The sequence below is a fragment of the Schistocerca serialis genome, chromosome 5 (assembly GCF_023864345.2).
Source record: "Schistocerca serialis cubense isolate TAMUIC-IGC-003099 chromosome 5, iqSchSeri2.2, whole genome shotgun sequence".
Lineage (NCBI taxonomy): Eukaryota > Metazoa > Arthropoda > Insecta > Orthoptera > Acrididae > Schistocerca > Schistocerca serialis.
The window spans coordinates 614,834,740-614,859,408 of record NC_064642.1 but is presented as its reverse complement, the minus strand read 5'-3'; the positions used below and the strand labels follow the sequence as shown (position 1 = coordinate 614,859,408).

Here is a 24,669-nt window from a genome sequence, read left to right as displayed (position 1 = left end):
TTAGACCCTCCACACGGCTCCAAACCAGAGGACCGCGATCGACTCTGGGCACTATGCTGCAGATATTAAGCTCAGCTTGCACTCCGCGTGCGATGCTGGTTGTCTTCACCAAATCAGCCAGCCGCCGGAAGGAACCAAGGATGGCCTCAGAACCCAAGCGGCAGGCGTCATTCGTTCCGACATGTGCTACTATCTGCAGCCGGTCACACCCAGTGCGTTCGATAGCTGCCGGAAGGGCCTCCTCCACATTACGGACGAGACCCCCCGGCAAGCACACCGAGTGCACACTGGCATTCTTCCCCGACCTACCCGCTATTTTCCTGAGGGGCTCCATAACCCGCCTAACGTTGGAGCTCCCTATAACTAATAGGCCCGCCCTCTGTGACTGTCGGGACCTTGCCGGAGAATCGGCCACTGGCCCAACAGGCGAGGCATCCTGTGGTGGCTCGGAAACGATGTCATCACCACTAGGAAGCACCCCGTACCTGTTGGAAAGGGGTAAGGCAGCTGCCACGCGGCCAGATCCCACCTTCGCCTTTCGGCCAGGCACGCGCGAGCCCACCACTGTCCGCCATTCACCCTGGAGTGATGGCTGACCGGTAAGATGCTCACTGCCGGAAGACGCAGCGACATCAGGGGTTCCATGTGATTCCAAGGCCACCGAAGTAGGCATAGGTCTCGCCACAGTTGCCCCAACGCCACTACGAGCCGACGCCTGCACCTCGAGCTCGATGAGCCTAACAGACAAAGCCTCCACCTGCCCCCGAAGAGTGGCCAATTCTCCTTGCGTCCGCTCACAACAACCACAGTCCCTACACATGACTATGTTTACCCTACTCTATACGGTGACAAATTCCCAAGATAATCTTCTGATGAGCTACTCTGATAATCAAGAAACACTCACTGAAATACGAGACGCGAAAACTACGCTAGGTTTTCCCAGAAAAACTATTTAAAAGCTAAGCGCAGCAAATAAGTACAAAAACGCTTTATACAAACAGTACTCGCTGCTGCTGGTGCTCTCCATGTCCATGAAAAGCTGCCCACTAAAGATACTAACTTCATCGTGTGTTATCAAGAGCTTGCTTGCATTTAAATGCGCAGTTAAGCATTATTAGGCTCGTCTGAAGTACTCACTAGCACCCCGCCGAATACGGCTGCTGGCACTCTTAAGACCTACAGTGTCACGTGCTGTGACGTATGCGCAGCGGCCCGTCTTTCTCATAGTCCTCGACGCCCTCTCTCTTCAGATACACGCGAGAGAGCATATTGGCTTTCAGTTGAAGCTCAAATGTATATCTGCCTTTTCTAAACACCAGAAAATTGAGGCTCCCTCGAAAACTCGTCGTTGATTTGTTGTAATAAAATGACTCGAAACGTCATATTTGTGGTTAAAGAATTATTGTAACTTGCGTCTAATGAAAGTATGTCGTTTCAAGGCAACGGAACCTGCAGCATCCATCAATGCAAAGTATGGACGGACCTCGTCCGTGTTCGGTGTAGCATAAAGAGAAATGGCGCAGTATTGTAAGGTGGCTGGAGATATGTAGCTGGTTCGCGTCTCATTGGATCCAAATACTTTTTACTTCCCTTCACGTTTTATAATAGGTTCTGACAGTTTCTTAGTAGTTTAATAGAAGTACATTCTATTATATTCAATTTTTCTTTAAACATGAGTGGGCCCTTCCTAAGGAGTTTGCCAGCCGGAGTGGCCGTGCGGTTCTCGGCGCTACAGTCTGGAACCGAGCGACAGCTACGGTCGCAGGTTCGAATCCTGCCTCGGGCATGGCTGTGGGTGCTGTCCTTAGGTTAGTTAGGTTTAATTAGTTCTAAGTTATAGGCGACTGATGACCTCAGAAGTTAAGTCGCATAGTGCTCAGAGCCATTTGAACCAACCTGAGGAGTTTGTTCGATTGGCTTTGTCTACAAGACAGCTTGCGCTACTGAAATTAGATATTTTGCACTTTCTTATCTCAATGCTTGTATATAACATGATGTAAAACTTTCTGACAGTTTAAAACTGTGTGCCGGACCAAGAGTTGAACTCGGGACCTTTGCCTTCTGAGGGCAAGTGCTCTACCATCAGAGCTACCCAAGCACGACTCCCGGCCCATCCTCACAGCTTTACTTCCGACATTACCTCGTCTCCTACCTTCCAAACTTCTGCAGACCTTGCAGAACTAGCACTCTTGGAAGAAAGGATTTTTTGGAGACATAACTTACCCACAGCCTGGGGGATGTTTCCAGAATGAAATTTTCACTCTGCCGTTTTAATCTGCCAGGAAGTTTCATATTTAGCTACAGAGTGAAAATTTCATTCTGGAAACATGTAGTAAGGATTCGGCTACTAAATAGAAAAGTGATAAAGTAAGAATGACTTTAGGGTTTTACTGAAAAGTGAGAATGAAAGAAATAATTTTTATCTTACGCAGGGAACTACTGTAAATTCGTATCGCACTATTTGGAATGAAACTTTTCTAAGTTGATGTCCTTATTGATTGGGAATGGTACATTTCTTTTTAGCTTATAACATGCTCCTGGATATTGACGTTTGTATTTTTGTATACTACAAACTGAACAACGTGACTAGCACACGGAGAAGGGAGGAAATGTTCGTTTTGATGCAGCTAACGTTAGAATTTTACAGCTGTGCATTTCGTACACACGACAACTGCGGGCTGCGATCGAGTACAGCACTTGAGACAGGCGCACCTTACGCACAGGCCGCATCGTTTTTGAGCGTTCAGCAAGACGCTGGAATCTGCGCGCTCATCGTTGACGCTCGAATGAAAGGTCCGTGTGCCGACGGCTTTACGTGCAGCGCGCTACAGATTGCGAGACAGGAATGAGAGCCAGATCGGGATCGAATCCACGCAGTGGATTACCGTTCATGGCTGGTACATCAGCCAGCCTGAGTGTGCTCTTTTCGTGGTTTCTAACGCTCCTATTGGCAAATGCTGGATTGGTTCCCTACTTCCATTTTAGAAAATACGCCGATCAAACAATTAAAAATACGTTTACACACGAAACCAAGTTTACAAAATCACAGGCAGGTGGCCGACAGGATTCGTCCTTTGGTAAATGACGACTGCGGCTACAGAAAGGGTATGCTGCTGCACACTTAAATAAAAATAAATTGGTCAAATCCTGAATACAGTGGTTCAAAATGGTTCAAATGGCTCTGAGCACTATGGGACTTAACATCTGAGGTAATCAGTCCCCTAGGTCTTAGAACTACTTAAACCTAACTAACCTAAGGACATCACACACATCCATGCTCGAGGCAGGATTCGAACCTGCGACCGTAGCGGTCGCGCGATTCCAGACTGTAGTGCCTAGAAACGCTCGCCCACAGGGGCCGGCGAATACAGTGGAGTCTGTACTAAAGGGAATAAACGCTAACGAAGAAAAGAAGAAGAGTTAATACATGTTGTGAAATAATGTTGCTTTCATTATCTTTAATAAACATGTCTGGAAAAACAACGTTTTCTACTGTGTGGCAGGCAGCGACTCGAACCCAGGACCTTTGTCGTTCGCTTGCAAGTGCTCTACCGACTGAGACAACACACGACCCGTCCTCACATCTTTACTTCCTCATCCCCTAAATCCCACGATTTTTAATTTAAGAATGACCCTGTACTTTTTCTACTTATTTTAATCAGTAGTCATCTAATGGCCCTTTGGAAATTTTAAAAACCTTTGTTCGTGGAGTATCTTTCTAGAAATCTAACTCGTATTTTACTGCCAATTGCTGTTTATTGATAAAAGTTTTGGGCCTACTGTCGACTGAGCTCTGGAATGCATTATGTTTTTCTCCAACTAAGACAACTTACCTGAGCGTGGTGGGGAAGATGGCGACGACGACGCCGATCATGCAGGCGCCGTACACGTTGACGGTGGCCAGGTAGAGCGTCAGCAGCGCCAGCGTCGCCGCCGAACCGACCGACCACAGCACCAGCACGCTGAACGCCGCGCTCACCAGAGCGCTGATTACTGCAACACGTCCCGCCGTTCTGCTCACAAACACTCCACGTAATCCCATAGTTTTATATTGACATATCACCTATTTCTCACTTTATTTACTTGCTGGCGTTGAAATGTTGGTACCACTTATCAATACCATCGCACGATATATCAATGGCCTATCTTAGCACTAAATCTGAGGAGAAATTCCCGTGTAAGAATAATGAATATTCCATTATTATCAAAAGTTAAGAGATTATTAGATTAAGAACAGCTGGGCTTCGTTAGGGTAAAGGTATGATAGATGCAATGATACTGTTGCTACTAATTGGGGAAAGTACATAGTAAAAGGTAGGGAAGTTTGTACAACGTAGTAAAGCGTACTGCAGTTAATCGCAAATGATGATTATTGCTAACCCAGTTACCAGGTTGGATTTCATGTGGAAGCAGATGTGCCTAGCAGCTGTATGTATTTCAAGTAGTAAAGAATGCTACAATAAACATTATTTGGGACTGATGTCTGTGCCCTTTACGAAATCAATTTGCGAACTTAATCCTAGGGCATTGTTTCGTACGCTGTACATACCACTCCCTCAATCTATGCGGTTTACACACATTAGCATCAGTTCTATTGTGTGTAGTTTTTTTTTTTTTACCTTGAAAAGTTTGTTCTATGTGTGTAACTCAGCTCCTAACCACAGAAGCACGACTCTTCAGAAAGACGTTTGAGTTACAGCGAAGAGACTCAGGTACACTACGAGGCTTTTGAGCCCGCTTTTCAGGGCTTTTAAAAGACTGTCGATGCCACTGAGGAACTGTCTGGCTCTTCAGAAACCATAAAAACCAGAGGAGCTGCTCAAACTCTGTTGTTTGCATTGTGTGATTTCTTGTTTTTGTGTTGTTTGTATATTTACATATTGGTTAAAAACAGTCTTGGTTGCAATTTTAGTTTTTTATTTTTCAACGAAACGTTCCTCCTTATTTAGGCATCTTCAGGTCATCTTAATTTGGTATTCCTTAGAAGAATCCTTTAGTCAGTGTAGCCAAAGGGCGTCGTCAAATTTGCCTAAATAAGGCGAAACGGGTCGTTGAAAAATAAAAATGTAAAATTGCAACCAAGACTGTTTTTAACCAATACTGTTAAGCACTGGTTTGCTGTATGCCACATATGGATTGGAAGAATTTTTATTTACATATTGTTTGGACCAGCTTCCGAATGTACATTAGGAAGATAATAAGTCTAAATCTCTTTCTGAAAGACAAGAGAAACTATGTTTGTGATGAAGCACATCGGTTTGTGAAGTACTAGATGAGCATTCCCGTGGGAAAAGTAGAACTATCAGAAAGAGAAAACGATGTCTGGTGAGAAGGCTGCAGATGAGACGCTGCCGGCCGCGGTGGCCGTGCGGTTCTGGCGCTGCAGTCCGGAACCGCGGGACTGCTACGGTCGCAGGTTCGAATCCTGCCTCGGGCATGGGTGTATGTGATGTCCTTAGGTTAGTTAGGTTTAAGTAGTTCTAAGTTCTAGGGGACTTATGACCTAAGATGTGAGTCCCATAGTGCTCAGAGCCATTTGAACCATTTTTTTAGATGAGACGCTGATTTTGCTTCAGGAACTAAAAAAGTCAGTGTTAGAGTGCATCGACAGGTTTCTGTGAGAAAGCGATACACGTTGCGTAATCGTGAGACGTATATCGGATCGTTTTGCTGCTTTAGAGTCCAACAAATTTATTAAAACCTCAGAATGGAACTTACCGCAACTCTATAAAGGTTAGTTGACAGTTATGATGAGACAGCGACAGAGAAGGTTTCTGAAAGCTACCAAAATTCAAAGAGAAAAATCTTTTGGTTGGATATCTTTAAGATTCTTGCAGGTCATGGATGAATATGAATTTTCCGGGTGTTTTCTCCAAGCTGCCAAAATTCCAAGGGTAGAATCTCTCTGCTGGACATCTTTAAGATACTTATAGTTCGTGGATGAATATGAATTTTTCGCATTAGTTCACAAACTTATTTTGGCGCTGAGATTTTTCCTAACTTTGTGTGTGTCGATAGCGTCATGTGACAGCAGTTTTTCAAAAATCAAACTGATGAAGAGTTATCTTACGTCCACTATGAGTCAAGCATGGCTCTCTAATTTGGCGATTTTGTCGCTCGAAAAAAAGTGTAGCTAAAGGCATTGATTTTGATGACTCAGTTTAAAACATGTAACAGAAAAAGTGGTTCAAATGGCTCTGAGCACTATGTGACTTAACATCTGAGGTCATCAGTCTCCTAGAACTTAGAACTACTTAAATCTAACTAACCTAAGGACATGACACACATCCATGCCCGAGGCAGGATTCGAACCTGCGACCGTAGCAGTCGAGAGGTTCCGGACTGAAGCGTCTAGAATCGTTCGGCCATCGCGGCCGGCATGTAACAGAAATAGTTGGGAGAGGCAGATTCCAAACTACTTGATAACGTCACCTTTCACTGTTATTATTGCTGCTTCATTAACAATCTTACGTGTTTTCAATCGTAAACACTTTTTGCAAGATTATTAACATTATACTTCGCTTACTTTGTAGTGATTCGAGAATTTCTGAGTAAACCACTCAGCCTTCTACCGTCTCGAACACACGATATTCTGGATATGAGTGTGGGATGGTAGAATCCTACCTACTGCGCGTCACATATTTGTGTGTACAGGTTTAAAATCAGTCGCGGGAAGAAAGGAGACGCGGCGGACGAACTGCAGCGACAAGTACCTGTCGGGCAATCCATAGATGTTTTAGTGAGTGTGTAAGGAAGAACCATGGAGTTCATATGCTGCTCTGTGCTTATTGTGTCATTGACTATTGTTATTAAAACAAGGACAGTTGAAAAAGAACTCTTGGAAACTCTTGACGTAAGCTTACTATAGGCAAGACTTATTTCCTGATTCATGTTAAGAAAAGTTATGGTATCTAAGCCACTTTTCTTTTAACTGTAACTCAAGTGGTTTCTGACGTTCAGCTGTGCGTGAGACTTACAGGAAATTACGTATTTATGTGGAAAGTGAGAGTTTTATTGTGTATGGAGGGCAAATACATCTTTAAATGACGAAAAGTAAAGTTTGTATGTCCGCTTATTTCATAGGTAGAATGAGTCTAAAAGTTCCTGTATCTAGCGTTATTCGACGGAGAAGAAGTCGAGAGAGTTCTCAGCGGCCGGCTAGCCAATAAAGAAGAGTGGCTGCAAGTTCCAAGTAAGTTACCTCGTAAAGAAGTGGAAGGTGGTTTGGGGGAATAAAATGATATAACCCAGATTCACAATCACACTTTAAGTCGTTAGAACTTACCCACATGTACCAAAACCAGCTTCCACCCTCCCCCCCCCCCCCCCCCGCCAAAAAAAATTGATGATTTTTTAGAGTTGGGGCGCTGGGCGGGGAGAGGGGGGAGGGGGGATGACATGTTAAAACTCCGCACCGGGTGCCGGACTACGTAGCTACGCTACTAGACAGGGATTAGACAAGTCTGCTGTGTATCACCTACTCTTTTTAATATCTATAATATCTATCTAGATGATTTAGTTGGAGACTGTTTCCACAAAAAATGTGCTGTGAGAAAAGGAGGAAGAACAATAAATTGCATGAAATTTGCTAATGATTTGATGCTACTGAGTTAAAATGAAAAGACAATTAATAATACGTTAAAACAACCGAGAAACATTTGTGAGGAATATGGAATGACGAAAACTTTGAAGAGCATTAAGAAAACGAACTTTGTAAAGAAATCGAGGAAGGTAAAAATGAAAATTCATGAAGTGTTAGTGGAATGAGTTGACAACTTCAGGTAACTGGGATGCAAAATTACCAGTAACGTAACACGTAATCAAGAAATAAGAACAAGTATAGCTATGTAAAAGAAATGTTTCACAAGAGGAGGAGTATTTTGAATAAACCGTTAAATAAACAGTTAAGGAAATGATTAGTGAAGTGTCGCGTAGGGAGTGTTTCCCCATAGGGTGCTGAAACAAAATGGTTCAAATGGCTCTGAGCACTATGGGACTTAACATCTGAGGTCATCAGTCCCCTAGAACTTAGAACCACTTAAACCTAACTAACCTAAGGACATCACACACATCCATGCCCGAGGCAGAATTCGAACCTGCGACCGTAGCGGTTGCGCGGCTCCAGACTGAAGCGCCTAGAACCGCTCGGCCACCTCGGCCGGCTGTGCTGAAACATGAACACTGCCGGAGAGAGGAGAAATGCTCAATGCACTCTTTTAATTATGCTTTAGATTCGAATATGGACAGATCCATTAGTACCGGATGCGCTACGAGACAACTGTGAAATGTTTTGTGTTGGCTCTCCTATATGTTGTAATGCGAGATTCCTTATTTCCTGGAGCCCGACTAGGTTTGCGAACCGTCTTGTACTGGTATCTGACCGCTATATTACACTCCTGGAAATGGAAAAAAGAACACATTGACACCGGTGTGTCAGACCCACCATACTTGCTCCGGACACTGCGAGAGGGCTGTACAAGCAATGATCACACGCACGGCACAGCGGACACACCAGGAACCGCGGTGTTGGCCGTCGAATGGCGCTAGCTGCGCAGCATTTGTGCACCGCCGCCGTCAGTGTCAGCCAGTTTGCCGTGGCATACGGAGCTCCATCGCAGTCTTTAACACTGGTAGCATGCCGCGACAGCGTAGACGTGAACCGTATGTGCAGTTGACGGACTTTGAGCGAGGGCGTATAGTGGGCATGCGGGAGGCCGGGTGGACGTACCGCCGAATTGCTCAACACGTGGGGCGTGAGGTCTCCACAGTACATCGATGTTGTCGCCAGTGGTTGGCGGAAGGTGCACGTGCCCGTCGACCTGGGACCGGACCGCAGCGACGCAAGGATGCACGCCAAGACCGTAGGATCCTACGCAGTGCCGTAGGGGACCGCACCGCCACTTCCCAGCAAATTAGGGACACTGTTGCTCCTGGGGTATCGGCGAGGACCATTCGCAACCGTCTCCATGAAGCTGGGCTACGGTCCCGCACACCGTTAGGCCGTCTTCCGCTCACGCCCCAACATCGTGCAGCCCGCCTCCAGTGGTGTCGCGACAGGCGTGAATGGAGGGACGAATGGAGACGTGTCGTCTTCAGCGATGAGAGTCGCTTCTGCCTTGGTGCCAATGATGGTCGTATGCGCGTTTGGCGCCGTGCAGGTGAGCGCCACAATCAGGACTGCATACGACCGAGGCACACAGGGCCAACACCCGGCATCATGGTGTGGGAAGCGATCTCCTACACTGGCCGTACACCACTGGTGATCGTCGAGGGGACACTGAATAGTGCACGGTACATCCAAACCGTCATCGAACCCATCGTTCTACCATTCCTAGACCGGCAAGAGAACTTGCTGTTCCAACAGGACAATGCACGTCCGCATGTATCCCGTGCCACCCAACGTGCTCTAGAAGGTGTAAGTCAACTACCCTGGCCAGCAAGATCTCCGGATCTGTCCCCCATTGAGCATGTTTGGGACTGGATGAAGCGTCGTCTCACGCGGTCTGCACGTCCAGCACGAACGCTGGTCCAACTGAGGCGCCAGGTGGAAATGGCATGGCAAGCCGTTCCACAGGACTACATCCAGCATCTCTACGATCGTCTCCATGGGAGAATAGCAGCCTGCATTGCTGCGAAAGGTGGGTATACACTGTACTAGTGCCGACATTGTGCATGCTCTGTTGCCTGTGTCTATGTGCCTGTGGTTCTGTCAGTGTGATCATGTGATGTATCTGACCCCAGGAACGTGTCAATAAAGTTTCCCCTTCCTGGGACAATGAATTCACGGTGTTCTTATTTCAATTTCCAGGAGTGTATTTATAGAACCAGGATTTCAGCCCGGAAGAGAAGTTCAGCACTGTTTACTAAACTCTACTTAAACTATTTTTGTGGCTTGGTTGTATGAATATACTTATTCATGATTTTCGTCAGGGGTTAAATTGTCCTGTTCCGAGCTCAGTCTGTTAATCGCCGACTGTTGTACCCTGTTTTGAATTGCTTGTTCAGGCAGCTATTTACTGAAAGTGTGCTATCGTACTAATTGATTTGTTGGTGTTTTTAGTCATCTTCCTGTCGTATGACGCTTATTTTACGAGCGCCCCGCTGTCGCCTGATGGAAACTATTAAAAGCATCTCGAATTAACGTTCGCACTAAATTTCGATCATCCGTGAAACTTAGCCAGCTTAGGAATTTTGCGTTCTTCTGAATTTGGCATGCTTTTTTCGTTGCTTCTGCAACAGTGTTCTGACGTGTTTTGTGTACCATGGTAGATCAGTCTCGTCTCTTATCAACTTACGCGGTATGAATGTATCTATTCCTGTCGATATTGTATCTTTGAATTTGAGCCATATCCGGTCTGTTGTAACAGAACGAAGAGAGCGAGTTTTATCTGACAAACTCTCGGCATACAAGGCAACAGTAACCTCAATATTTCTCCATTTTTTCCTACATTCTCCGTAAATCAGGATCATTTCAGTTTTTTCTACTGTGGTTGCAAGATTCATCGTCCACCTGCAAGGTGTTTTCAAAGTGCTAGGTAGGTGTTCAGGCAATAAATACAGCGCAAGTATGCGCTTAGAGCCGCTGTCTGCCCTACGTTTGCACGATACGTGAGCTCCGTCGCAGTGTACTGCCTGTTTCGATACGTCGTAGTTCACTACACGGCCACAGTGGCTCGTCGAGCAGTCCCCTGTGAGATATGTCGGAGGAATACAACGTTGCGAATGGGGCTTCCAATTAGAAGTTACGAAACAGTGGCGTGTCCTGCCCTCGCAGCATGGAGGTGGGGTCCCATATGCCTTTGGACATTCAAGGGCCATTGAGCAGTATGTCGTACACAACGATTGTGTAGCCATTTCTGTTCCTTCAGACAAAACCTATGTAAATTTTGCCGTAGAATCGTAATCTGCAATAAAAAACGGTGGTACCCCCCAGCCACGCACGCACAGGGTGGGTAGGAAGTCGAGTGCGGTATAATTGGCGCTTCGCGAGCATGGGGTCCCGGGTTCGATTCCCGGTGAGGTCAGGGATTTTCCCCTGCCTCGAGATAACTTGGTGTTTGTGTTGTCCTCATCATTTCATCATTCATGCAAGTGGCAAGACTGGACTGAGAAAAGGTTGGGAATTTGTACGGGCGCTGATAACCGCGCAGTTGAGCGCGCCACAGTCCAATCATCATCATCATCATCACCATCCGAGACAAGCTGATTGGAGTCATAACGTTTTTTGATCCAATGTGTAGTTTTCTAGATATTTCAATGTCCTCAATTAAAATGAACACCCTGTATTCCTCTGGGCATGAATCTGTACTCGACATGCCGAGTGTAATAAGAGACATGGTCAGGTGCAACGAACACTATGCCCCCTCCTTCACGCACGCACACAACTGCAACTCTCATTTTAGAGTTTCGCAGTGTGCGGACATGTGTTGACGGTCCGTGGACAGCCAGTTACCAGTTTAGATCGACATTCCTTCCCTTCCTTCTGAGCTCGTGTGCGGGTGGCTGACGTGTTCGATTAGGTAAGCCTAGGAGAATCAATAGCAGTGTCTTTACACACTGACTATTCCATTATCAAAAAATCCTTCATGTATCAATACTTCGTTTGCGAACCTGTTACGCGAAACTGTCGGAAGACATTAGAGCTGTAGAAAACACAAAAATCTATGGGGCAGTATATTTGTCTCCTCCCACAACTTCTACAAGAACATCACTGGAATTACTCACTGCTAGTCTTCTTAACAGATCTTTAGTTGTTAGGCGTGAAATATACTCACAGATTCAGCACTCACTGCATACATACTTGATTGTTCTGTATTCTCCCCTTTATTGCCATAGCCAGTGTCTTCAAATTTTACACTATTTACAGAAGTTGCCGCTCGAAATATGACTGTCGAATTTAATGCGGAAGGCACGTTAAAATGTAATTATATAAAGTCTTGATAAACTGAGAAACGCAAAAGCCTTTCTGTTCGGGAGTCAACATCTTTGTAACTAGTGTTTTTATGTGGCAGGGTGAAATTAACAATTTGCGTACAGTAAAACAGATATGTTGTAACATTAAATCGATGTCATTTGCTGTATGTTGTATCTCAAAGTAAGGCAAACAGGTAAATCCTCAACATTCTGTATCATTCGGTATCTGTTTCTGATCAAGCTTTACGTTAATAGGATGGAAATAATTACTATGTGGTAATGAACATTTATAAGTACGAACAAAATTACAAGCCTGTAAAATTATTATTAAAATGCTGCTGTCATGTAACAGTGGACGCGCTAGCTGGTACTCACTGATCAGAAGCCGGTAGCCGATGATGTTCACGAGGGTTGTGCTGATGAAGATGGCGAAAGTTGCAGAGGCGCACACGATCATCGAATTCGTGTAGATATTCGGGCTAGTCAGGGCCTGGAAGCATACACGTGTTAGTCTTCCACCAAGTTCACATCATAGTTGACTTTTCATCCTTTTCCATTGTTTTCTATGTTATTGTAACGATACGATTTAAAGGTATGCAGGGAAAAACATAAATTAATACGTTCATGTCATACGCAAACATATCTTAGTTCTTTGGTTTTATCAAGTGAGAAATCCTCTTTTAAAAAATCTCAATTAATCAATTTATTAATATATTACTTCTCCATCGTTTCTTTAAATTAGTAGTAAATAAAACTGCGCTATAGTTTATCCTGTCTGGTCCTCAGTTGTCAGCTCAGTAAATCACCAGTAAGCTCAGTACCCATAATACCAGAAGAAAACTTCCATATGCCGTTCAAGAAGGACACTTTACATATTTTTACAGGCGCTGCTGTTACATATACTGAACTTTATCTCTGAATAAATAAATGAATTCTTAGTAAATACCGACCTTCGCATTCTTTATTGTATTAACCAAATCCCAAATATTTTATTGCAGCAGGAAAAAAAACTACAAACGAATCTTTAGCGTTTGTTTGCGCCCACTCCGCAATATTGCAATTTTCTTGGAGCATAATCTAGGAACGACGTTTCAGAGTAAAGAAAAATATTATAACCTGACAGATTCGTAAAGGGAGACAAATAAATAGGTATTTTATAAATTGATAAATACAGATTTACGAGAAAACGAAACAAAATCAAGTAAGTTACAGACTTTGTGGTAGCAGGGGAAAATAATGTTAGTTTCAACATTTACGAATAGCTACAAGTGACAGATTTAATGTATGGTGAAAATTCAGACAATCCAAAACTAGCTGCATTGCGACATACAAAAGAAGATATGCAGGAAAACTCATCAAAAAGACTAGAGAAAAAGAGCGTCTGTAACATGACGACACTGCACTGGCAGTTTAATAAAATTAAAATATTACTGCAGGAAGCATCTGTAGGGATTTAAACCTAACGCCTATTGTACTTCACGATTACAGAAAATCACAAGCAGCGTGAATTTTAGGATACTCACATTCAAATCAAATACTTATCACTACACGTATAAAACAGTAAATAATGAATTAATTATTAAAATAACAACCCTAAAGGAAAATATGATCATAATCTAGGCTTTTGTGTCTGTTACATTATAGATAAGAATGTAAATAAGTACACTACAGTACGTATCGAAAAACGACGCTGATAAATTCATGAAGTCAGGAATATCAGCATATAGGGGCAGGCTCAAGCTCAGCCTCAGTATTTTTAAAACCCAGAATAGAGACCCAGATGCAACAAAACCACATATTCAAAGACGTAGAAAACGAAAATAAAAGTTATCAGAGATAACAATCAAACTGGTCTCTTAAAATGAGGAAATTGTAATAAATATCAGAGTCAATATTAAGAATCAATCATCATCAAAGTATTTGTCGATGTAGTGGAATGTAACACACTCAGACGCACGCATATGCAGCATCTTTGTGTGTTTGCTCCCTTCGTCTCTTCGTCTCCTACTTCACTAGCTTTCCCCTTTCTATCGAACACCATTAATGTCACTGTAATAAGTGTTCAAATGGTTGTAAAAATCTGTCGCTACACTATCTAAAAGGCTACTAATAAGAGATGTAAACTTGAATTTGTCTATTTATGAGACAATATCTGGCAATTTAGCAGTAGCGCAAATGTAGGTGTTGCATAAAATGGTATAATTCAAATTTCCACCTTAACTCTCTGCTTACCGGAAAATCTGTATAACCTTACCTACCAGTCGGGCTTCTCGGGCAAATCTTGTTTAAATTGACAAACTGAATCTATTTTGAATAGAACGATATTTTCATTCTGCAGCGAAGTGTGCGCTGGTATGAAACTTCCTGGTGGGTTAAACATTTGTGCTGTACCGAGACTGGCACTCCGGACTGTTGTCTTTCGGACCCGCGTTCGAGTCTCAGTCCGGCACACAGTTTTAATTCGTCAGGAAGTTTCGCAATTTTGACCACTTATGACGTAAAGCACCTTTGAGTTATAAATACTTTTAAGATCATTTTATTGTTTTAAATGGTAAAATTTAAGACAGAATTTTTATTTTTACTGGTATCTTTTTGAGGATATATAGTTTATTATCATTCTAAAAGAAGTGCTTTTATAATGCAATTCTTACTGGAAATTTCCGCAGGGTCCACAGACAATAGTAGAATGTTCCAAGCACACAGGTCTGATGTACTTGTAACACTGTCATAACAACGTTGGTTACACATGGAAAGAGCTAAGGGTCCGTAACAACTTTGTTCTTACAAAATTGTTAAGGCTTTTGTGGCCAACTGTTCACAAACTACCCTTAGGCTTCTGTCTCGCGTCCTTCCGCCGACACTTGTTTGATGATTTTGCTGACATTTCGCCAGCACGAGTCGCTGGCGTTGTCAGAGCTTCGCCTTGAATTGCTGGTGATGGACTGGAATCGAACTACCGGCCACAGATAATATGAAGCTGGGGCGCCAACGTCCAATGGCTTTTCCGTGGTCATTTCCATTGTGGTTTCTCTCTTCCTACCTGCAACTGTCATTCGCTGCTGTCGTGTTTGTGTATTTCACAGAGCTTCTCTGAACAAGCAGATGTGATAGCTCTTCTCTACAGCGAGAACTTCAGCGTTGGTGAGATCTACTGTGTAGTCGGTGTCCTCAGCGGGTGCTCCGCCACGGTCGATTTCTCCATCTGCTCCAACCTGCAATGCCATTTATGTTCGGCGGTCCTCGTGTTGACTGATCGTCCAGTCATTCCGACATAGGCTATCCCGCATGTATGTAGTATGCGGCGTATTCCCAACATCGCAAGTGGTCGCTTTTCTCCTTTGCCGATCAGAGACAGTCTTTGACCTTCTTTGTCGGTTTGTAAATAGTATTTACGCCGTGTTTGAGCAATATAGGGTCGACTCTGTACGTCACTCTGGGAATGTAAGACAGAAATAATGTGCCCAACATTACTTTTTTTTTCGATGTGTCACTTCACCGAGTGTTTGATTCTGTGACACTTCTTATGTGACTAGTGGAGTACCTATTGTTCCTCAAGACACTTTGCAGGTGTTGCATACGGAAAATTCAATGTTGGAATGACTGGGCGATCAATCAGCACCAGAACAACGAACGTGACACACACAGTGGTTACGGTTACTACAAGCCACACCACAAGTTGGGAAACGGGACCAAATTTCTAGTAGTTTACTGTCGAGTTGAGATTTTCACAAATGTTTTATTCGTATCTTACAGAAACTAGCAGTACGGCAATAAACAGCCTTTTAAACATGCCGCTAACGGCAATCAAGTAATTTATAGCAATACAACAATTTTACAAAATTTCAAAAAAACACAGTGGCTAGCAGTACGGCAATAAACAACCTTTTGAAACACGCCGCTAACGCCAATCAAAGTAATTTATAGCAATACAACAATTTAAAAAAAATTTAAGGAACATTAGTAAACAGGCTACTAAAGTAAATACAGAACTTTGTTAATAAAGAACGGTGAGGTAGTGAAGCTACCAACACCGCCATTAAAAAAATTAAACAGGTCTCAGCAAACACACGATTAATGGCAACAAAAGGAATTTACAAACTAGGAGAAATTTTAAAAAATTTTAAACAAAAGTGTCCTGGAATATCATTAGAACATAACAGATACGACGGACCCGTATAAGGCGGCCACAAATCATCTACTCAGGGATGCTCAGGCTAGACAGAATACTGACAAATTTAAATATGCCCTTAAACACAATTGCCACTCTCAGGTTGGTCAATGCACCGACTTTTAGGCAGCGAAAACTTGTTATAAGATGGCTTAACTTGCTGACAGAATTAGAGCTAACCTCGTGCGAGGAAACATTACACCACACAGTCCTGAATGAGCGACCACATGATCAACCAACAAGAAGCATGAATTTACTCATAACGCACGACAGAATAGCGAAACAATTAAACTGCCAAAACTATACCTCCCATCGGACAGTGACGAAAGGAGGAGGGAAGATAACTGCCTTCAATTACACAGGTGCCGGTGACAGGAAACCCGGTCGCCGGAGGCTACAAGGCAGAAGAGACGCTGGTTACACAAAATTATGATTTAATGATTAAACCTTCCACAAACTTAACTTGCATTTATGCTCGAACAGGCAGTACACGACCTCCGATGGCAGGATCCACACATCCGACCGCGCACGCGTCGCCAGCGTACCCAACACGCCACGGTCACGCGACAACACGCTCTGTCACCGGAGTTCACGTCTTCTCTGCAACGTTGACGGGTAGTGACCGCTCCTTCATGTTAGGTGTCTCCTTTTAAACTCGTGGGGCGATTCTGTATACAACCAACACGCGGGGAGTTCTTCCGTCAACTCGACCCGCTCGTTACACACAACCGACATACATCACGTGGCGACTCGGTACAACCGACCACGCCTGCTTCCACTGGAGAGCCACACTGCTCTCCCGTGTCCACCACACTCTCTGCGCGCAACCCCCCTACTTCCGCGCCACCACACGAGTTTACCACCGGTCAAAGATCTCACTTCCTCCATAGCAGTTTCCCGGAAGCAAAAACGCAGATATCGATAGCAGAGGGAAAAGACAACCAAGCAGCCACTTAATGACAGACAACATATCAAAAAAACATGTCAGGGGAAGAAAAGGAAAACCAATGCAATCTAAACACAAGGTGTAGCACGAGTCGATACACGGCTCAGAACGTAAGCGGAATTTCGGGTTGGGGCATTTGGAGAAATCGGCCGTGGTGGAGCACGTGCCATGCGAGACCGAACACACAGTAAAATTCGCCGACACGGAAGTTCTCGCTGTAGGGAAGAGCTATCACACCTTCTTGTTCAGAGAAGCTATAGAAATACACTAACATGACAGTAGCGAACGGCCGTTGCAGGTAGCAAGAGGGGAACCGCAGTGGAAATGACCACGGAAAAGCCCTTGGACGTTAGTGCACCAGCTTCATACAATCTGCAGCCGCGAACTCGACTCCAGTCCACCACCAGAAATTCAGGGTAGAGCTTTATCAACTCCAGCCACTGGTGCTGGCGGAACATCAGAAAAATTATCAAACAAACTTCGGCAGAAGAACCCGAGACACACGCCTACGGGCAGTTTGTCAGTTTTGTTCTTCCGAGGAACATAAAAGGCTATCACCACAGCTGGTTGAAGACCAAATAATGTGGAGTGTATTTCACGTCCTTTAGATGCAATAAAATCGGCAGGTAGTTCACATTTGTTTCTTCGCGTGGTACAGACAAATGTCAGTCCTCCTTACAACAAATAATGAGCTAAATCGAGAGATGTAAAAAAGATTGTCACAAGTGATACTACGTGCAGACTGTTCAAGTTCAATCACCAGGGTTTTCACAACATTCTCTCCAAGTCATGCGGCTCTGGTTTCTTCCTCCTTCCCCAAAAACACTTTCATCTTCTAGCAGTAGCTTGGTGCAGTTTGAGAAATTACATATGTACCAGGTTTTGATGGCACGTATTGTCGAAGCGTACAGCAACGTCAAAATGTAACTAATTGTTCATCCACTGTCATGCACCATCCTGGAATGTAGGCGTCTTTCAGGACACTTTCCCACATCTCAAAAAGTGTTCTGGTTGGCTCCATTATGCCACTTGACCCGTGTTCACATCAGGAAGCTGCACTTTCAAAGTACATCCATGGTGCAAATGGCTCCAAGCACTATGGGACTTAACATCTGAGGTCATCTGTCCCCTAGACTTAGAACTACTTAAACCTAACTAACCTAAGGACATCACACACATCCATGCCCGAGGCAGGATTCGAACCTGCGACCGTAGCGACAGCGCGGTCCAGACTGAAGCGCCTAGAACCGCTCGGCCACATCGGCCGGCGTACATCCATGGAAAGTGGTTGAAGAACAGAGGACACAACAGTAGGCGACAAAGTGTTCGACGTCTACGCCACATCAGCGAACGCGGATGTCGGAGACTTGTCAGCGCTGTAAAACAGGATGGACAGCGACCTGTGGCAGAGAACAATGCTGGATCAAGAACAACTAGTGTTTCGGAGCAAACTGTTAAACGAGTGGTGCCGCAGGGGACTAGCACCTGTTGGCACGTCGATATCGTCCATTACTATTGCAGTGGGGACTGGATCGTCGCGATTGGCCCATGGATCAAAGGGAAAGTGTCCGCTGGTCGGATGGATCACGTTCTTACTACACCGGGCGTATGATACGGATACATTGCCGTTCAGGTGGACAGCTGCTCGAAACGTGTCCGGTGCCATTGTCACAGACCAGTGTTATGCTATGGGATACATTCACCTGGGTTTCCATGGAAGTTGTGGTAGTAATGGAAGGCTCCATGACAATTGTGGGCTACATAAACAATACTGTGGTCCATCTGCAACCCTCCGTGCTTATCTTTCCCGAAGGCGATGGCATCTTTCAGCTGGACAACCATCCCACAATTGAAGAATCTGATCGTAAACTCATGTCAGTGTCTTGGCCACCAAATTCACCTGATCTGGACGTTATAGGGAGCCAGAACGTGGCCCAGAAAGCATGGCCCATAATTTAGGATAACTGCGTGACCTGTGCGGATACTTCTGCAGCCACATACCTTCAGAAACCTAGCAAGCACTTGCTGAAATCATGCCACTCAGAATCTCTGCTTTATTGCGCCCAAAGGTGGACCAGTACGTTACTAAACAGGTGACCACAGTGTTCAGCCTCATCAGTGTAATGATACTTGCAGTAGTCGTTCCCTAACAAAAAATTTTTAAATTGATTTCACACTTTTACTTGTCATCGTATTGTTATTGTTATTATTTCCTATTATTATTATTATTATTAGTATTGCTATTTAAACCCGACCACTCTCTGATGTGCCTCAGTCTGCTTAAATGGAAAAGATAAAAAAGAAAAAGTACACATTTCTAACATGTATGGGAACTGGATATACGTTCTAATCTCCTTCTCTCCCCTGTCTGTGTCTGTCTCCCCCTCCCCCTTCGCTTGTCCATCTCCTCTTTCTTCCCCGCTTCTATTCATTACTTTTTCTGTGCATCTCCTCCTCCTTACCCCTCTCTACATCTACTCCTACCCCAACTCTCCATCCGCCTCCTCCTTCACGTTTTCTATGTCCATTTCTCCTACCCCTCTGTCCATCTAATCTTCACCCCTCTCTCTGACCTTGTGCCTTGTTTATTGTTATTCCAAATTCAGATTCCGTACTAGTATTCTAATCATAATCGTATACGCCATAAATACAACTTCCCAGTTTGCTCGCAACGCTTCACTATTTATATTTTGCATATTAAGAAGCCTATAGTCTACATGACTCTAATCGTTTATTACAATAACGTGTAATTTCAAAGCATTCAGTCAAGAACTTACGGATATTAACGATTTTGAACACACCAACATTTACATTTTTATAACGTTTTCCCTTTTATTACATATATATTACATACACTGACAGTAAAAATCACAACACCAAGGATTTGTGTGCCGTAAAGGAACGTTGATTGACGTGTTTCTACATCTGAAAGATATCTACTTACGTTTCGAGCCAGTCACATAAAGGTGGTGCTGGTAGTGCCACTATGAGAATGCAAATCAGATTTGCTTCAAACGCACGCTGTAACGGTCGTGAATGTTAGCTGCCTTTGGGATTGGACGTTGTGAGTTGATGTTAGTCGGGAATGCCTTTAAGGCGACAAAGACGCCATTATCAACACCTTACTAAGTTTCAACGAAGTCGTGTTATAGGGTTAAGAGAAGGAAGATATCCCATCTGCGATGTTGGGGAAAGACTTGACAGAAATTTAGCCACCGTACATGACTGCTGGCAGCGATGATCACGAGAATGTACGGTCGCAAGGAGACCAGGCTCCGAACAGTCACGTGGCTTTACCGAGAGCGAAGACCATCGTGTTCAGTATATGGCTCTGGCGCGTCGTACTACATCTGCAGCAGCAATCTGAGCAGCAGTTGGCACTACGGTGACCCAATGAAGTATTACAAATCGGTTACTTCAAGAACAATTAAGAGACAGACGTCTTAAGGCGTCTGTCTTAAACCACCGCCGTTTCTGACTTCAGTGATGTCAAACGAGAGATCACTGGAGGGCAGCGTGGAGGTCTATTGTGCTTTCTGATGAAACCGGGTTCTGCGTCGGTGCCAGCGATGGCCGTACGTTGGTTAGAAGGAGGGCAGTTGAGAGGCTGCATCCAACCTCTCTGTGTGCTTGACACACTGGACCTACACCTGGAGTTAGACTCCGGAGTTGTAATACCTGAAGAAGGAGGAGCACTCTCTTGGTTATACAGCACACGTTGACTGCAAATTTCTACATCAGTCTCGTGATTCAACCTGTTTTGCAGCCATTCATAAACAGCTTTCAAATGGTTCAAATGGCTCTGAGCACTACGGGACTTAACTTCTGAGGTCATCAGTCCCCTAAAACTTGGAACTACTTAAACCTAAGTACATCACACACAGCCATGCCCGAGGCAGGATTCGAACCTGCGACCGCAGCGGTCACGCGGTTCCAGACTGTAGCGTCTAGAAATGCTCGGCCACTCCGACCGGCCATAAACAGCTTTCCAGGGCTGTTTCCAACAGGACAACGTTCACCCACATACCGCTGTTGTAACGTAACATGCTCTAAATAGTGTCTACATGTTGCACTGGAACACGTGAGGCAATACTGACCTTACGACTTATCTTAGAAGAAAGATTAAGGAAAGGCAATCCTACGTTTCTAGCATTTGTAGACTTAGAGAAAGCATTTGACAACGTTAACTGGAATACCCTCTTTCAAATTCTGAAGGTGGCAGGGGTAAAATACAGGGAGCGAAAGGCTATTTACAATTTGTACAGAAACCAGATGGCAGTTATAGGAGTCGAGGGACATGAAAGGGAAGCAATGGTTGGGAAGGGAGTAAGACAGGGTTGTAGCCTCTCCCCGATGTTGTTCAATCTGTATATTGAGCAAGCAGTAAAGGAAACAAAAGAAAAATTCGGAGTAGGTATTAAAATTCATGGAGAAGAAATAAAAACTTTGAGGTTCGCCGATGACATTGTAATTCTGTCAGAGACAGCAATGGACTTGGAAGAGCAGTTGAATGGAATGGACAGTGTCTTGAAAGGAGGATATAAGATGAACATCAACAAAAGCAAAACAAAGATAATGGAATGTAGTCTAATTAAGTCGGGTGATGCTGAGGGAATTAGATTAGGAAATGAGGCACTTAAAGTAGTAAAGGAGTTTTGCTATTTGGGAAGCAAAATAACTGATGATGGTCGAAGTAGAGAGGATATAAAATGTAGGCTGGCAATGGCAAGGAAAGCGTTTCTGAAGAAGAGAAATTTGTTAACATCCAGTATTGATTTAAGTGTCAGGAAGTCATTTCTGAAAGTATTTGTATGGAGTGTAGCCATGTATGGAAGTGAAACATGGACGATAAATAGTTTGGACAAGAAGAGAATAGAAGCTTTCGAAATGTGGTGCTACAGAAGAATGTTGAAGACTAGATGGGTAGATCACATAACTAATGAGGAAGTATTGAATAGGATTGGGGAGAAGAGAAGTTTGTGGCACAACTTGACCAGAAGAAGGGATCGGTTCGTAGGACATGTTCTGAGGCATCAAGGGATCACCAATTTAGTATTGGAGGGCAGCGTGGAGGGTAAAAATCGTAGAGGGAGACCAAGAGATGAATACACTAAGCAGATTCAGAAGGATGTAGGTTGCAGTAGGTACTGGGAGATGAAAAAGCTTGCACAGGATAGAGTAGCATGGAGAGCTGCATCAAACCAGTCTCAGGACTGAAGACCACAACAACAACATGTTGCCATGGCCTGTTCGATCACCATATTTTTCTCCAGTCGAGCACATATGAGACATCATCGGACGACAACTATAGCGTCATCCACAGACAGCGTTAACCGTCTCTGTATTGAACGACCAAATGCAGCAATCACAGACTCCATACCACAAACTGACATCCGGCACCTGTATAACACAATGCACGCACGTTTGCGGGCTTGAATTCAAAATTGGAAATTTGTGGTAAGTACCATAGCACCAAACTGGTGTGGTCATCGGTCCCTACGCTTACACACTACTTCATCCGACTTAAACTAAGTTACGCTAAGGACAACAGACACACCCATGCCTAAGGGAGGACAGCGCTAACCATGGCAATGCGCCTGAGACCATACGGCTACCCCGCGCGGCGCTTGAATACAACATTCTGGCATTAAACCAGTTCTTAATGCACCATCATTTCGCATTGGCAGTGGCTTACGTCGTGCTTACATTAACCTGTAATCTTGCAATGTTTATCACTTAAACATGTTAGCTAGACAACTCTATTCCCTAAATTTCAGTACTCTTCGCCGGCCGCGGTGGCCGTGCGGTTCTAGGCGCTTCAGTCCGGAACCGCGCGACTGCTACGGTCGCAGGTTCGAATCCTGCCTCGGGAATGGATGTGTGTGATGTCCTTAGGTTAGTTAGGTTTAAGTAGTTCAAAGTTCTAGGGAACTGATGACCTCAGATGTTAAGTCCCATAGTGCTCACAGCCACTTGAGCCATTTGAGTACTCTTCATTGCTTTTTGGTGTTGCGATTTTTTTCCCTCAGCGCATATAAAAGATGACCTTCCTGTAGGTACATAAAAACAGTTGAGTATTCGAAGGCAAATTTTTGTGTCAGAGTTTCAAAGCAACCCATGAAGAACATTTGGAGATTCGAGAGTCTGAAGAAAAGACATTTACATTTTTATTTATACAATTATTATTATTATTATTATTATTATTATTATTATTACAACGTAGTCTTGTGTCAGTACCTGACGACTGGAGAACAGGAGACATTGTTCCCATCTTCAAGAAAGGCAATAAAAGACTTTGTAAAAACTACAGAGGAATAACTTTTATGAGTCACACAGCCAAGATTTTTGAAAGAATTTTACTAAATCGAATAAGTGAAAAGATAGAAAAGGAGCTGAGTGAAGAACAGCATGGGTTTAGGAAAGGAAGAAGCACGATCGACCTGATATTTTCTATCCGCCAACTGTTGGAAAAAAGTTGGGAGTATAACAAAAGGGTGATAATGGTTTTTATAGACATAGAAAAGGCATATGACTCAGTTGACAGGGAAAGACTCTGGGAAGAAATGAAGAAGATAGATAAATACGATGGATACATTAATGTTATAAAGACAATGTACAGAGGACACAATTGTAGAATAGAAACCATTGGGGAACTCTGAATACTTCGAAATAGGACAAGGACTTAAGCAAGGAAGTATTCTATCACCTGCACTTTTTAATGTTGTGATGGAGGGAATGAATAGGGCAGTTAAAGATAGAGTAAAAGAAAAAGACAAAAAGATGATTTTTGCTGATGATATGGTAATATGGGGTGATAAAGAGGTAGATGTACAGTTACAGCTTGATGCGTGGAAGGAAATAATGAAAAAGTATGGATTAAAAATAAATAAAGATAAGAGTGAAGTAATGGTATTTGGAAGAGAGAAAGGGATCAACGGAAATATTACCTTGAATAGAGAACCCCTGAAAGTGGTAGAAAGTTTCACTTATTTAGGGAGTGAAATATCTAGCGATGGAAGAATAACTAACGAAATTAATAGGAGGTTACAGAAGGGAGGCAATTTCTACCAAACAATATAACACCTGAATTGGAATAATGAAGTTTCAGAAAGAGCAAAACTCCTTATGTACAAGAATTATTACATCCCTTTTGTCACCGATGGTGGAGAAAAATGGACAATGGGAGAAAGGGACTGGAGCAGACTGCAAGCAGGGGAAATGAAATTTCTCAGAGCAGTTAAGGGAAAAACAAGAATGGACAGAGTAAGGAATGTAGAGATTATAAAGGACCTTCAACAAGAAAGTATGAGAGAAGAAATTGAAAGAAAGAGATTAAGATGGTATGGGCATGTTAAGAGGATGCATGGGCAGAGACTCCCCAAAATTATGGAAGAACTAAAGATGGATGGGAAAAGAACACGGTGGAAAATGGGAGTGAGAATATCTGTAGAAAGGAGAGGTGTGACCTGGCAGCAAGTGGAGGAAGAAAAGTGGTGGGAGGACCGAGCCAAATGGAGAGGACTCGTCAACACCCAGACCCGGCAGTAGCTGGAGCGGGATTCGGATATAGATAGTCTTGTGTCACTGGAAATCTGTAGCAGAGTGGTGGTTGTCTCGTCGGCAGCGTGATAACCACGGTGGT

General features: G+C 43.8%; 1 protein-coding gene across 1 annotated transcript in view; it reads right to left on the bottom strand.

Annotated features, from left to right (window-relative positions):
* Positions 1-24,669, bottom strand: part of LOC126482137 (synaptic vesicle glycoprotein 2A-like) — a 222,762-nt gene that overhangs the window by 24,042 nt on the left and 174,051 nt on the right. The window contains exons 10-11 of the mRNA XM_050106113.1: positions 12,289-12,403; positions 3,834-3,993 (exon numbers count right to left, since the gene is read on the bottom strand). Of these exons, the coding sequence (XP_049962070.1) occupies positions 3,834-3,993; positions 12,289-12,403 (275 nt within the window). The remainder of the gene's footprint in view (positions 1-3,833; positions 3,994-12,288; positions 12,404-24,669) is intronic.